General features: G+C 41.8%; 1 protein-coding gene across 2 annotated transcripts in view; it reads right to left on the minus strand.

Moving 5' to 3' along the window:
* Positions 1 to 16,618, minus strand: part of slc5a9 (solute carrier family 5 member 9) — a 107,612-nt gene that overhangs the window by 83,063 nt on the left and 7,931 nt on the right. For both annotated transcript variants that reach the window (XM_043699241.1, XM_043699242.1), the window contains exon 3: positions 5,790 to 5,894. In XM_043699241.1, the coding sequence (XP_043555176.1) occupies positions 5,790 to 5,894 (105 nt within the window). The remainder of the gene's footprint in view (positions 1 to 5,789; positions 5,895 to 16,618) is intronic.

Here is a 16,618-nt window from a genome sequence, read left to right on the forward strand (position 1 = left end):
AGTATGACAATGAACTCCAATAAAAGCCCATGCTTGGAATGATCCAACTGCTTTCCCCATACATGATGTTGTTCAAATGTTCAATTGTGAGGAAAGTTATCGGGATCAAGTCATCTTTCAATCTTAGGCAAAAGGAAATTTCTGCTGATGCTGAAAATGTGAAACAACATTAGAGAAATCTAAATACCAAGCAGAGTCAGGCAGCATATGTAGAGGGAAGAAACAAGTTGATGAAACAGGAACAGCAAAAAGGTTTGTTCTATCAACTTTCCACAAAAGCTTCTGACTTATGGACAAGGGTACTTAGGATCCATGATAGTCTGTCCCATGTCTGTCAAAGATTTGTTAGAATATGATGCAGAAATCATTTGTTGTCAGTGATGGAAAGAGCTTATATGTTTTTGTAAATAATTGAAATAAATCCAGTGAAATAAATCAGTTTACTATGAGAATAAATTAGTTTATTATCAGTTTCCCTTTTACAAAAATGTGAATTGGGCTCCAAATTAGGAAGTGATTGTTAACTAAGGTGAGTAATGAGTTTAACAAATCTGAGAAGAGTTTGGTAAGATGCACATTTTTAATTGACTGTACAGTACCCTGTTCTGTGCAAAAGGTCTGAAATTAATCTAATAAGGTGTGTTAGATGAGTCAGTTCCTAGCAAGATTGTTGTAGTGGGTGATTTTAGCTTCCCCAATATTGGCTGGGGCTCTCTTAGTGCCAGGGGCATAGATGGAGCAGAATTTGTAAACGAATCCAGGAGGGCTTCTTGAAATAATATGTAAATTGTCCAACTCAGGAAGGGGCCACTTGAGACCTTGTTTTGTGGAATAAGCCTGGCCCGGTGATCAAGGTTTACATGAGGGAACATTTTGGGAACAGTGATCAAACTTCTGTAAGTTTTCAGATGATTATGGATAAAACTTCATCTCAGCTAAAACTGATAAATTGGGAGATGGCTAATTTCAACAGTATTAGACAGAAATTGGAGAAATTAAATTGAGAGTGATTGTTTGAGGATAAATCCATAGCTAACATGTGAGAATCTTTTAAAGGCCAGTTGACAGAGGTCAGGACCAGCCTGTTCCTGTGAAGGTGAAAGGAAAGGTTGGTAAGATTCAGAAACCTTGGATGACAAGGGATATTGAACGTTCAGTCAAAAAGATAAAGGAAGCATCTGTAAGGTTTCAAAAACTAAAATCAGACACAGTCCTTGAGGAATATAAAGGAAGTTGGAAAGTTAAACAAGGAACTAGAAGGGCTAGTTCATTTCCTTGCCATGAAATGTTCTTGGCAAGTAGGACAAGAAGAATCCCAAGGTATTTGATACGTATATCAGGAGTAAGAAGGTAGTTAGGGAAAGGGTAGATCCACTTAGGAACAATGGAGGGAATTTATACATTAAGTTGGAGAAAATGGGTAAGTCTTTAATGAGTATTTCACCAATGGGGAGGACATAAATGATGGTATGATTAGGGAAGTGGTATGTTGATTTGCTCAGGCATGTCAATAGTAAGAAGGAGGTGGTATTGGGCGTTTTGAAAAATGTGAAGGTATATATGTCCCCAGGCCTGATGGGATCTATCCCAGGACACTGAGGGAGACTAGGAAGGTGATTGCAGAGGCTTGGATGGGATCTTTGTATCCTCTTTAGCAATAGGCAAGGTTCCAGGAGACTGGAGAATAGCCAATTTTCTTCTTCTTTAAGAAGGGCATCACGGATAATCCAGGAAATTATAGGTCACTGAGTCTTACATCAATGGTAGAGAAATTATTTGAAAAGATCCTTCAGGACAGGATTTATTCACATTTAGAGAGGAATGGACTTATTAGGGATAGTAAGTATGGCTTTCTGCTTAAGAGAACTTCTCACAAATTTGATTCAGTATCTTTTTGTGGAAGAGGTAAAGATGATTAACAAGGTGAGGGCAGCTTATGTTGTCTACATGGACTTTGGGCAGCACGGTGGCACAGTGGTTAGCACTGCTGCCTCACAGCGCCAGAGACCCGGGTTCATTTCCCGCCTCAGGCGACTGACTGTGTGGAGTTTGCACGTTCTCCCCGTGTCTGCGTGGGTTTCCTCCGGGTGCTCCGGTTTCCTCCCATAGTCCAAAGATGTGCAGGGTCAGGTGAATTGGCCATGCTAAATTGCGCGTAGTGTTAGGTAAGGGGTAAACGTAGGGGTATGGGTGGGTTGCGCTTCGGCGGGTCGGTGTGGACTTGTTGGTCCGAAGGGCCTGTTTCCACATTGTAAGTAATCTAATATGGTTTACTAAAGCATTTGATAAGGTTCCTCATGGTAGGCTTGTCCAGAAGATGAAGTCATGTGAGATCTACAGTGAGTTAGTAAGTTGGATACAAAATTGGCTTGGTCATAGAAGACGGGATAATTGTGGAGGGGTGTTTTTCTGACTGGAGGTCTGTGACCAGTGGTGTTCCACAAGGATCACTGCTGGGACCTCTATTGTTTGTAATATATATGATAAAAATGTAGGTGGTCTGATTTGTACATTTGCAGATGACATGAAAATTGGTGGAATTGCGAAGAGTGAAGAAGGTTGTCAAAGGACACAAGATGCAGATGAGTCAGAAAGTTTGGCAGAGAAATGGCAGATGGAGTTTAATCCAGGCAAGTGTGAGGTGAAGAATTTTGGGAGGACAAATGCAACAGTAAAGTATGTAGTAAATGGTAGGACCCTTAGGAGCATTGATATACAGGGGGATCTTCGGGTGCAAATCCACAACACTCCACATCAACGCCAATGGAATAGGTGGTAATGAAAGTGTATGGTATGCTCACCTTCAATGGTCAGGGCATTGAGTATAAAGATTGGAAGTCATGTTGTAGCTGTGTAAGACTTTAATGAGTCCATATTTGGAGTATTCTGTGCAATTCTGGTCTCCACACTATAGGAAGGATGAAGAAGGCCTTGGAGTGGGTGCAAGAGGTTTACCAGGATGTTGCCTGAATTGGCTGTATTAGCTGTAAGGAGAGGTTGGACAAGCTTGATGTTTTTGCTAGAGCATCAGAGGCTGAGGAGTGACCTGGCAGAAGTATATAAAATTATGAGAGGCATGGATAGAGTGGATAGTTGCTTTTTCCCAGGGTGGAAATGACAAATACTCAGGGACATTGGTTTAAGGTGAGAAGTGAAAAGTTAAGACGGGATGTGTGAGGTATGTTTTTAAAACATAAAGAGTGGTAAATGTCGAATGTGCTACCAGGGGAGGTGGTAGAAGTAAATATAACAGCAAGGTTTAAGAGGCATTATGACAGGAACATGAACAGGTTGGGAATAGAGGGATACGGACCATGTGCAAACAGATGGGTTTAGTTTAGAATAGCATCATGTTTAGCACAGACATGGTGGCTGAGGACCTGTTGCTGTGCTGTATTGTTTTAAGTGTCTTGCAGTTCCACTTAGCATTAACAATGTCATCATCAACATTTAACACAAAAGCAAAATTCTGTAACAAAACCAGGTCAGGCTGCATCTGTAATGAGAAACAAGAATTAATGGGCACAGTCTTCCAAGCCTGGAGATGGAAAGTGAATTTAATTTGGTGAATCAAAACCCTAGCACCCTCCTGCTCTCACCCAAATTAATGTGAGTCCAGGGAGGGTAAAGCGGCATCATCCCACTCCCCACCAAGTCAGTCCCAAAGTGATCCACTAATGACCATCTAAACACTACAACTGTCAGCTCCAGCCTGCATGTGAAAGATTGCCTTTCTAACTAGTTTGCCAGTATGGGCAGTCCATCAGTCAGTGGTAAAGGGTCGATGGATGTGAGAGATGGGTAGTGGGCCTCTCGATCTGCACTAATCTAGGAATGGAGGAATGGTCAGTCAGAGCCACTGCCTGCCCTTACATTTTAACACTCCTTACGCCGACAACAGCCCAGGAGCCTGAGCCCCAGAAACCATAATCCCCAAATAACAGGAGCACACCTACCTTTCCTGTGGGTGATCTTCCATCCTGAGAGTCTGGGTGGGCTTTAACAACCACCTTGGTGTTGCTGAGTTCTGTAGCTGCCAACCTCAGATTGGTAGGTAACTCTTGGCAGCCAGAAATATCCCTCTATTCCGTACCTGTTTATGTGCATGAGTCCTAATTCTGGCCAAAAGCCAATGGCAATCAGTCAGTTGCCTGATGGCTGGAAGATCAGTAGGCTTTCCAATCTTTAGAGGTCGCAGGTACCCCTCCTCCAAACTCTCCTACTTTTGGACTGAGGAGGATAATCGGAAGATTCTGATCAATGTTTGAGGTGAATGACTTTTTAATCAAAAGAGAAATTCTGTTTCTCTCCACAAATGCTGCATTACCGATATTTCCAGCACTTTTTGTATTAACATCATCCGATCTCTTAGAATGAGATAGAGAACTATAGTCACGTCTGTGCTGCCTTACAGAGGGTCCCCAATTTATGAATATCCAACTTATGAATGGTCATCCTTGCAAAAGCAATCCCATGTAGCCATGTAATTTTAAAGATCCAACCTACAAACTTTTCCTGTACTAACAAATGGCTGCACCATGTTCTGACTTGTGTACAAATCAACTTGTGAACGTAGACAAGAACAGAACCCATTCACTACACAGGTACTGCCTGTGATATGTTGCTCATGCAGTGAATCGCATTTGTATATTAGTGCAGCAATGAATACAGGTCCACTGCAACATTATAACTGAAATGATACTTCCTGGGATACAGGTCCTGGGAAAGGTCTTGGAAAAAACTCCTATGTTTGTCAATTCTGCTATAGGAACTGTGCTGGCTTGATTTGACCTTGCCAAATTAATCTGACTTTCCTTATACTCTCCATTCTCCTGCATATATGGCACAATGTGGCATTGCCTTTGGCAAGTCTATTGTGAAAACCTATGGAAACGGAAAGAACTGCACATGCAGTTCTTCTAAGGAAGGGTCACCAGATCTGAAACATTAACGCTGATTTCTCTTCACAAATGCTGCCAGACCTTCTGTTTTTGTTTGTGAAAATCTATGAATTAAGCTTAGTAACTGTGTGGAATTATAATACTTTCCCAGTGCAAGATAGAAAGTAGGACAAATCTTCCTGCGTATCAATTAAAATACAAATGGAAAGAGGGTCTCCATATCAATCCTTCAGAATTCTTTCATGATGGAAACATAGGTAGAAAGGGTTGTTTCCAACTTGATTCAGAAATGGGGTAATCCTAATCAGAATATTAACAGCAAATCAGCAAAAAAACATGGATTTAAGTGTTCATCTTTATATGTGGCATCCAAGGCTTTATTGTGGATGCAGATGCTGCTGCAATGGCTTGAAGATGAGTGGTGCATTGAAATAGTTTTGAACATACTCACGTGAGGGGATTTCACTATTTTATGCTGTGATTTTCATAACCAGTGTAAAAAGTGCTCAATTCCCAATTTGATTTGGCTCCATTTTCTTCAATGTGCATCCAAAGTACTGACATCAAAATTATGTTACCTCTAACATAATCGCTTAGCAACTAACACTTGAAATCAAGGCCATTGCAAGAAAAAAAATATTTGATGTGGAATTAATTAATTTTGTTTGATGGTTTCTAATATTTAGAAACAGTAATTGTCTGCACCTCAATACAGCATGAAACAGATTAAAGGATACATTTCTGTTTCAGCAAAAGTACAGCCTTTGAATAAGAATCAAAATTGTGGGTGGAAGAATGGAAGGCCACTATGTAGCCAGATTAGGTTTAAAAAAAAAACAATTTAGGATAAGATATGGCATATAATAAGTTAGAAACAGCCAAACCTACATTCCATTCAAAACCTCCAACAGCAATACCTCCTGCAGCTCCTGTTCCTGCCAATCCAATAAACAGGCCACTGCCCACATTACTGGACATAAGTGATGCTCCAATCTGTTCACACATTGAGAATAAAAAAAATAGGTTATACTGGTTTCAATGTTAAGCAATTTTTAAAAAATTGATAATATTTCATTTCACTGAAACTTTCAATATCTTTAAAGATGCATAAATGTTAATCTAGCTGATTAATTACTACTTTAAGCATACCTATTCAGAAAATTGAAATCTTATAATAGAGTCACAGCGTCATAGAGATATATAGCACAGAAACAGACCCGTCGGTCCAACTTGTTTATCCTAAATAAATCCATTTGCCAGCATGTGGCCTATATTCCTCGAAACCCTTCCAAGTCATATACCCATCAAAATACCTTTTAAATGTTGCAATTGTACCAGACTCCATCACTTCCTTGGGCAGCTCATTCCATACACACACCACCCTCTGCATGAAAAAGTTGCCCCTTAGGTCCTTTCCAAACCCTCACCTTGAACATATGCCTTCTAGTTTTGGAATCCCCCACACCAGGGAAAAGAACCCTGTCTATTTATCCTATCCATGCTCCTCATGATCTTATAAACCTCTGTAAGGTCACCCCTCAGCCTTCAACACTCCAGGGAACATAGCCCCAGTCTATTCAGCCTCTCCCTATAGATCAAACCCTCCAACCGTGGCAACATCCTTCTAAATCTTTCTGAACCCCTTCAAGTTTCACAACACCCTTCCAAAAGCAGAGAGAACAGAATTGCATGCAGTATTCCATTAGTGGCTTAACCAATGTCCTGTACAGCTGCAACATGACCTCTCAACTCCTATACTCAATGTTCTGACCAATAAAGTCATAATGTGGAGGTGCTGGTGTTGGACTGGGGTGGACAAAGTTAAAAATCACACAACACCAGGTTATAGCCCAACAGGTTTATTTAGAAATATAAGCTTTTAGAGTGCTGCTCCTTCGTCGATCCTTAAGGCAGTCCCAGTCTATGTTTGGAAAGTTAAAGTCCTCTCCCATAACCATTATATTATTCTTATGATTTGGAGATGCCAGTGTTGGACTGGGGTGAACAAAGTTAAAGATCACACAACACCAGGTTATAGTCCAACAGGTTTATTTGGAAGCACTAGCTTTCAGAGCACTGCTTCTTCAAAAAACACAATCAGGTTTATGAGACATGATTTCCCATGCAAAGAAAACCATTTTGACTCCCCTTAATCAGTCCTTGCTTTTCCAAATACATGTACATCCTGAACCTCAGGATTCCCTCCAACAATTTGCCCACCGCTGACGTCAGGCTCACCGGTATTTAGTTCCCTGGCTTGTCCTTACCGCCCTTCTTAAACAGTGGCACCACATTAGCCAACCTCCAGTCTTCCGTCACCTCACCTGTGACTATCGATGATACAAATATCTCAGCAAGAGGCCCTGCAATCACTTCTCTAGCTTCCCACAGAGTTCAAGGGTACACCAGATCAGGTCATGGGGATTTATCCACCTTTACCTGTTTCAAGACATCCAGCACTTCCTCCTCTGGAATATGGACATTTTGCAAGATGTCACCATCTATTTCCCTACAGTTTATATCTTCCATATCCTTTTCCACAATAAATACTGATGCAAGATACTCATTTAGTATCTCCCCCATTTTCTGCGGATCCACACAAAGGCCGCCTTGCTGATCTTTGAGGGGCCCTATTCTCTCCCTAGTTACCTTTTTGTCCTTAATGTATTTGTAAAAACTCTTTGGATTCTCCTTAATTCTATTTGCCAAAGCTATTTCATGTCCCCCTTTTGCCCTCCTGATTTCCCTCTTAAGTATACTCCTACTTCCTTTAAACTCTAAGGATTCACTCGATCTATCCTGTCTATACCTTACATGTGTTTCCTTCTTTTTCTTAACCAAACCCTCAATTTCTTTAGTCATCCAGCATTCCCTATACCTACCACCCTTTCCTTTCACTCGAACAGGAATATACTTTTTCTGGATTCTCATTATCTCATTTCTGAAGGCTTCCCATTTTCCATTGTCCTTTTCCCTGCGAACATCTGCCCCAATCAGCTTTCCAAAGTTCTTGCCTAATACCGTCCAATATAGAACTTCAACTTTGAGATCTGGTCTATCCTTTTCCAATCATTATTTTAAATCTAATAGAATTATGGTCGCTGGCCCCAAAGTGCTCCCCCACTGACACCTCAGTCACCTGCCCTGCCTTATTTCCCAAGAGTAGGTCACGTTTTGCACCTTCTCTCCTAGGTACATCTACATACTGAATCAGAAAATTGTCTTGTACACAGTTAACAAATTCCTCTCCATCTAAACCCTTAACAGTATGGCAGTCCCAGTCTATGTTTGGAAAGTTAAAATCCCCTACCATAACCACCCTATTCTTACATATAGCTGAGATCTCCTTACAAGTTTGTTTCTCAATTTCCCTCTGACTATTACTGGCTCTATAATACAATCCCAACAAGGTTATTATCCCTTTCTTATTTCTCAGTTCTACCCAAATAACTTCCCTGGAATTTTTCAGGGAATATCCTCCCTCAGCACAGCTGTAATGCTATCCCTAATCAAAAATGCCACTCCCCCTACTCTCTTGCCTCACTTTCTATCCTTCCTGTAGCATTTGTATCCTGGAACATTAAGCTGCCAGTCCTGCCCATCCCTGAGCCATGTTTCTGTAATTGCTATGATATTCCAGTCCCATCTTTCTAACCATGCCCTGAGTTCATCTGACTTCCCTGTTAGGGGCTTGGCATTGAAATAAATGCAGTTTAATTTATTAGTCCTACTTTGTCCCTGCCTGCCCTGACTGTTTGACTTGCTTCTGTTCTCAACTGTACCAATCACAGATTGAGCTTTTTCCTCACTATCTCCTGGGTCCCAGCCCTGCACCTTACGTTTAAATCCTCCCGAGCAGCTCTAGCAAATCTCCCTGCCAGTATATTAGTCCCTTCCAATTAAGGTGCAATCCGTCCATCTTGTATAGGTCACTACTACCCCAAAAGAGATTCCAATGATCTAAAAATGTGAATCCTTCCTCCATACATCAGCTCCTTAGCTATGCATTCATCTGCTCTATCCTCCTATTCCTGCCCTCACTAGCTTGTAGCACCGGGTGTAATCCAAATGTTACTACTCTCGAGGACCTCGTTTTAAAATTTCTGCTGAACTCTCTAATCTCCCATCAGAATCCCAACCTTTTCCCTTCCTATATTGTTGGTTCCAATGTGGACAATGACCTCTTGCTGGCCCCTCTCACCCATGAGAACATTCTGCACCCTCTCGGAGACATCCTTGATCCTGGCACCAGGGAAGCAACACACCATTCTGTTTTTTCTCTGCTGGACACAGAAACGTCTGTCTGTACCTCAGACTACAGAATCCCCCAACACAACTGTTCTCTTGGAAACCGACGTAACCCTCGGTGCCTTCGAGCCAGTCTCAATACCAGAAACTTGGCTGTTCATGCTATGTTCCCCTGAGAATCCATCACCCCCTACATTTTCTAAAACAGCATACCTGTTGAAATGGGTATATCCACAAAAGACTCCTGCACTAGCTGCCTACCTCTCTTACCTTTCCTGGAGTTAACCCATCTATGTGACTGTATCTGAGACATTCCCCCCTTTCTATAACTGCCATCCATCACATACTGTTGCTGTTGCAAATTCCTCATTGCTTCCAACTGTCTCTCCAACTGATCCATTCAATCTGATAAAATTCGCAGCCAGCAGCATTTATGGCAGATATAATCCGCAGTAACCCTTAAACTCTCTTTAAACTCCCAAATCTGACAAGAAGTACATATCATTCTATTAAAGGCAATTTTTAGTCCTTCACAATCTACAGATCCAGAAAATAGCACCATCTTATTCCTCTACAAACACTGCCCCAGGTTAAATTAATAGTTATGGCTTATATTTTAAGTTTAAACAAGAGACATATCTCCAAAAACACATAATCAATATAATTCTATATATGTGTGTGTGTATAGGAGTTTGTGTCTGCAGGAGTCTCTGCATGTGTGTGTGTGTAGTGCAAGGGGATCACCTATCGTGTGACATGAACCCAAGGTCCCGGTTGCGGCCATCCCCATTGTACTGAATGTGGCTATCAGCTTCTGCTTGGACACTTTTTGTTGTTGCCTGTCTCAAAGTTCGCCTTGGAGGACAGTCACCCGAAGGTCTGAGGTCGAATGTCCCGGACTGCTGAACTGTTCTCCGACTGGGAGGGAACACTCCTGTCTGTTGATTCTTGTGTGGTGTCTGTTCATCAGTTGCCGTAGCCTCTGCTTGGTCTTGCCAATGTACCATGCCTCAGGGCATCCTTGCCTGCAGCATATGAGGTAGACAACATTGGTTGAGTCGCATGAGTACCTGCCATGCACATGGTGGGAGGTGTCCCCACGTGTAATGGTGGTATCCGTGTCAACATTCTGACACGTCTTACAGCGTCTCCCGTGTCAAGGTTGTATGGTATTGTCCTGAAAACCGGGCAGTTCGCTATGAACAATGATCTGCTTGAGGTTTGGTGGTTGTTTAAAGGCGAGAAGTGGAGGCATTGGCGAGGTGCTCATCCTCATTGACAATGTGTTGCAGGCTGGGAAGAACATGGCATAGTTTTTCGGCTCCTGGGAAGTACTGGACATCAAAGGGTACCCTGTCGGTTGCAGCTCATGCCTGTCTCCTGAGGACGTCAATACGGTTTCTCGCTGTGGCATGTCAGAACTGGCGGTCGATGAGTTAAGCATTGTACCCTGTTCTTACGAGGGCATCTTTGAGTACTTCCAGGTGCCCATCATGTTCCTCCTCATCTGAACAGATCCTGTGTATGCATAGGGCTTGTCTATAGGATATGACTGTTTTAATATGTTTTGGGTGGAAGCTGGAGAAGTGTAGCATCGTGAAGTTATCCGTGGGTTTGCAGTAGAGTGAGGTACTGAGATGCTCATCCTTGATAGAGATGCGTGTGTCCAAGAATGAGACATATAGTAGACAGTAGTCCGTGGTGAGTTTGATGGTGGGATGAAACTCGTTGGTATCACTATGTAGTTGTTTCAGTGACTCCTCACCATGGGTCCAGAGGAAGCTATTGTCGTCAAAGTACCTGGTGTATAGCGTTCGTTGGATGTCCTGTGTAGAGAAGAAGTCTTGTTCGAACCTGTGCTTGAAAATGTTGGCATATTGGGGTGCAAATTTGGTCCCCATGGCTGTTCCGTGTGTCTGGATGAAGAACTAGTTGTCAAAAATGAAAAGTATGAAAATATATATGAAAGAACTGAAACTAACATGGCCATTCTAAAAGATGAGAGACTTAAACAATCCCGGTCTTTTTCAATATATAATTTCAGTTACATCACACTGTAAACTTCTGTGTCTTACGATCTAATACTCCACATCCACCTGATGAAGGAGCAGCGCTCCAAAAGCTAGTGCTTCCAAATAAACCTGTTGAACTATAACCTAGTGTTGTGTGATTTTTAATATTATTCTTACAGATAACTGAGTTCTCCTTACAAATTTATTTCTCAATTTCCCACTGACTATTAGTGGGGTCTACAATATAAACCCAATAAGGTGATCATCCATTTGTTATTTCTCAGTTTCACCCAAATAACTTCCATGGATTTATTTCCAGGAACGGTCTCCCTAAGTACAGTCGTAATGGTATCTGTTAAGACGGACCCGGAGGGTCCCGTCTTTGCGTGTTCTTTTGGAAGGAGAGACTCACACTGGCAACTATGGTTAGACGCAGGCAGCCGTTTATTCACAGAATCTTAACTGGTACAACGAATCTACAAGCATGCATTCGTTGGAGAAGGCGTTCTGTCTTCTCGTTCAAACATGACACAATGAGACTTCGAGCTGTCTGGAGTCCCCGGTCAGTTCGCCTTCCCCATTGGTCCATTCATCTGCGCGCGCTGGGGATCCGTCCTCCTGTTGGCCGCATCGAAGTGCCTGTCCAGCTCCTGCTGTGCTTGACAATGGCTCAGGCATCCCCGGGAGCGGTTCCGATCCCGTATTCGATAGTTCATTGTTTCAAGGAATTACTATGTGTCTGACAGGCTAGCCATTTTCAATAGTTTCAGTTTAACTAAATTGACAATTACACTTATGAACTTTAGACTTAAATAGAGCCATTCACACTCACTAGTTATAGAGCAATTCACACTTGTCTAACAGTTACAGATTCCGATCGGTTTCTTTATTAATCCCGAGTTTCGATGGGGCAATTGATACTGGCTGGTATTTACAGGCTCCAAGATTTAATTAACATTATGCATATCCCTTACAAGCTCCAGCAGTCATGCAATCGCCTGCAGCAGCTCGCTTGGCTGTTGTTAACCATTTCAGGGCTGGAAGTGTCACCCTCCCTAGCCCTACATTAAACACCGCAGTGAAATCTCCCCAACAGTATCCCTAATCAAAAATGCCACTTTCCCTCCTCTCTTGCTCCCCGTTCTATTCTTCCTATAGCACCTATACTCTGGACAATTAAGCTGCCAGTCCTGTTCATCCCTGAGCCACCACCCTGTAATTGCTATGATATCCCAGTCCCACATTCCCAACCATGCCGTGAGTTCATTTGCCTTACCTGTTAGGCCTCTTGCATTGAAATAAATGCACTTTACTTTATCGGTCCTACCTTAATCTTCATATTGTTCCTGACTACCCTGTTTATTTGACTTACTCCTTTTCCCAACTGTACCAGTCTCAAGCTGATCTTTTCCTTCCTATCTCCCAGGGTCCCATCACCCCCACATTAGTTTAATTCCTCCCGAGCAGCTCTAGCAAATCTCCCTGCCAGCACATTAGTCCCCTTCCAATTCAGGTGCAATCTGTCCTTCTTATACAGTTCATCTCTACCCCAGAAGAAATTCCAATGATCCAACAACATGAATCCTTCTCCTTTACAGCAGCTCCTCCGCCACACCATTATCTGCTCTATCCTCCTATTCCTACCCTCACTAGGTCATGGCACTGGGAGTAATCCAGACATTACTACCCTCGAGGACCTACTTTTTAAATTCCAGACTTCCTATATTTTCTCGTCATAGAGTCACACAGACCCTCCGGTCCTAGTCCCACTTGCCTGGCTCTGACCTATATCCCTTTAAACCTTTCCTATTCATGTCTTTTAAATGTCTTCCAAATGTCTTTTAAATCTATAACTCTACCTGCATCTATCACTTCCTCTGAGCCATCACCCTGTAATTGCTATGATATCCCAGTCCCATATTACTCTACCGGTCCTACCTCAATCTCTATATTGTTCATGACTACTCTGTTTGTTTGACTTACTCCTTTTTCCAACAGTGTCAATCTCAAAGTGATCTCTTTCCTTCCTATCTCCCTGGGTCCCATCACTCCCACATTAGTTTTTTCTTTCCACATATGAACCACCGCCTCCTTAAAAATGTTCAGTTTTTTTTGTGTGTAACTATGGAAATGCTTTCTCCTCCCCTCACTAGTTTTAACATTAATCATTCCTTATTATTGAAGTTAGGAAACAAGGTCTCTTTGTGAAGAGCCAACTAATTACTCCAAGGGGCAAAAAAGAAAAGGGAAATTTGATTTTATGAAGGGCAATGGGATTAAAGAGGGTATTTCTCCTGCTCAGAGATGAATAATTTTTCTCTTCCATTTTCCTTTCATTTATTTCTCCAGTGGATGGGAAAACAAGTTGAAATCAGACCACCACCAAGAGGCTGCACAATATTCTAACCAGAGTAGTGGTGTACTCAGAGGTCCTGATTCATACAGAAATCAATGATATAGGAAGGGAAATAAAACTCCCTTGCCACCTTTCTGTTGTCATTGCTTTCTTTCATGAGCAGTTTAAACTGTTGTATGTGAATTTCTCCAAATTGCTGGTTAGAGCCATGAAATTGTAATCCCGATGATGTTATAACCCAATATGGTGCTGTTATTTCCTCAGAATACACACTATTCCAAATCTAGACTTTTATTCTGATTAAATGAAGTCAATTATGCTGTCTGTTGTCTCAATATTTTGAATCTCTGGACTAGATTTTCATCTCAGATTTGAGAAATCCAAGTTAGGGCAGTTCTGACTTCATCAACCCAAACACATCAGCTGTTCTCATTCCTGCAATACTTTCATCTTCCAGACACATGGACAGGCAGGATTTAGGTCTGCAGTCTCCTTAGACCAGCCAAGGCAGTGACAAAGGAATGCAGGTGCCAAGGCTGGCTGCTTAGAAGGCCCATTAATGTTCTCTGGTACAACAGCAGAGCTCTCCACATCATTCTTATATCCATTCCATGATCCCTCATAGGCCCCATACATCCTCTGTACTCTTATGTATCCTCCGTAGCCATTCCCCCACTATTCACAAGACACTTACCTCAGCAGCTATGTTTAGCATTGGAAGGCCGTTGACTTCCGTGAAAAATTTAAAGCCCTTACAATCTAATAAAACTGGCATCAGTCACACAGCCATTCAAACTGCACAGAAAGAAATCTCCATACAAACAGATCAGTTAGCAGCTAAATCAGGCCATTCAGCCCCTTGAAAATGTTCCATTGTTTGACAGAATCGTGGCTGATCTGATTGTGGCCTCAGCTCTACTTTCCTGTCTATCTCTAAACCTAGTGGGAAATGTTAAATCCACTTAAGTAATATTCATTAACCACACAGAAATCAGATAATCATACAATATTCTCTTAAAACTGCACAGAAACCATCTTCTTAGTCCTACAAAGTGTAAAGACGATCTGCTGAATGCTTGTTGAAACTCAGTCAAGCTTTCACAATGGTTCAAATGTCAAATGAGACCTCCAAACAATGGAACTAAAGTAACAGTTTATTTTCTATTTCAAAGCAGATACCTTGCCAATCAAATAAAATGTAATTTGTAGCTTTTTTAGGCTTAATAGGTCTTTTTTTTCAAAGTTAGAGTATTCTGGGTATTTAAATCACTATTTAGATTGTGACAGGAAGGTGTCTGACCATTGTTTCTCATAGTTTTTAAAGTATAATAGTTTATTTTACCCCCAGTGGCAAAACTAAATAACATTGATCAATGTAATGGTCAACATATCTTTTCAGGACAGAGCCCCATGAATGTAATAAAATATTTAACTTGTATGACAGTACCTAATAATGACATTTTAGGTTGCCAAAACATTTTAGATTCATCTTTCAGAATGCTTTCAACTTTTCACCAGGCTTCCCAAGGTTCCCAAACCTCTCAGCTGGAGCGCTTCTGAAAGATTTCTAAAATCTACTTGCCCCAACAAAAGTATTATGGGACATTAAATACATATTTCCCTATAGCATGTCAATTGAAACCTCAACATTGGAAGATGTGCATGTGGGGCCATATTCCACTAATGGGAAATTTGTGTGGAGCTTTTGGGAAGAAAATTTAAATTCATGGTCTGTGGCAACTTGTACTGATTCCTACACCCATTTTAGACCCCATTTGATCAAATGCCGCCTACCAGCAAACTGGCCATAGAAAGGGGACACAAGAATCTGTCCAAGTCCCAATCACCTACTAGCTATGTTCAGTGCCCTATATTGGCTCCTGATTAAGAAACCTGATTTAAAGATTCCTTTCTTTATTTACAATTTATCCTTGGTCTTACCTCCTTAGCTATAAAATCTCCTCCAGCTTCATAACCCTCAGAGACATCCAGCTAGCCAGGCATCTCCAATTTTAACTGCTTCACCATAGACAGCTGTATCCTCAGCTGCCTCAGCCTTCGGATTTGTAATTCCCTCCCTAAATTTCTCTGACTCTTCAACACTCTTTTCTTCTTTAAGATGCTTTTTAAAAGCCACCCTCTTCACAAAGATTTTACTCATTTGCCTTAAAACTGCTTACAAATAGCACTGTGAGAACTGATAGCACTGCAGGTCGAAAGCACTGGAAGAGTGTTGGCAGAATAACATGAGATCATAGAGAGCTCTTACATGATGAAAGAAAATGCTGATGAAGTTAAAGTATAGAAACGTAGGAGGCAACTGAAGAACTGGATGAGATAAAAATTGAGAAAGAAAAGGCATTGGAAAGGCTTTGTGTACCATTCTGGTCGCCCCATTACAGGAAGGATGTGGAAGCATTGGAAAAGGTGCAGAGGAGATTTACCAGGATGTTGCCTGGTCTGGAGGGAAGCTCTTATGAGGAAAGGCTGACAGAGTTGGGTCTGTTTTCATTGGAAAGAAGAAAGCTAAGAGGGGATTTGATAGAGACATACAAGATGATCAGAGGGTGATATAGGGGAGACAGTGAAAGTCTTTTTCCTTGGATGATGATGTCAGCTTGTACAAGGGGGCATAGCTACAAATTGAGGGGTGATAGATTTAAGACAGATGTTAGAGGCAGGTTCGTTACTCAGAGAGTAGTAAGAGCGAGGAATGCCCTTCCTACCAATGTAGTTAACTCAGCCACATTAGGGAGATTTAAACAATCCTTAGCTAAGCACATGGATGATGATAGACAATAGACAATAGGTGCAGGAGTCGGCCATTCTGCCCTTTGAGCCTGCACCACCATTCAATACGATCATGGCTGATCATCCTTCATCAGTATCCTGTTCCTGCCTTATCTCCATAACCCTTGATTCCACTATCTTTGAGAGCTCTATCCAACTCTTTCTTAAATGAATCCAGAGACTGGGCCTCCACTGCCCTCTGGGGCAGAGCATTCCACACAGCCACCACTCTCTGGGTGAAGAAGTTTCTGCTCATCTCTGTCCTAAATGGTCTACCCCGTATTTTTAAGCTGTGTCCTCTGGTTCGGATA

This window comes from Chiloscyllium plagiosum, chromosome 11 (assembly GCF_004010195.1).
Source record: "Chiloscyllium plagiosum isolate BGI_BamShark_2017 chromosome 11, ASM401019v2, whole genome shotgun sequence".
Taxonomy (NCBI): Eukaryota; Metazoa; Chordata; class Chondrichthyes; order Orectolobiformes; family Hemiscylliidae; genus Chiloscyllium; species Chiloscyllium plagiosum.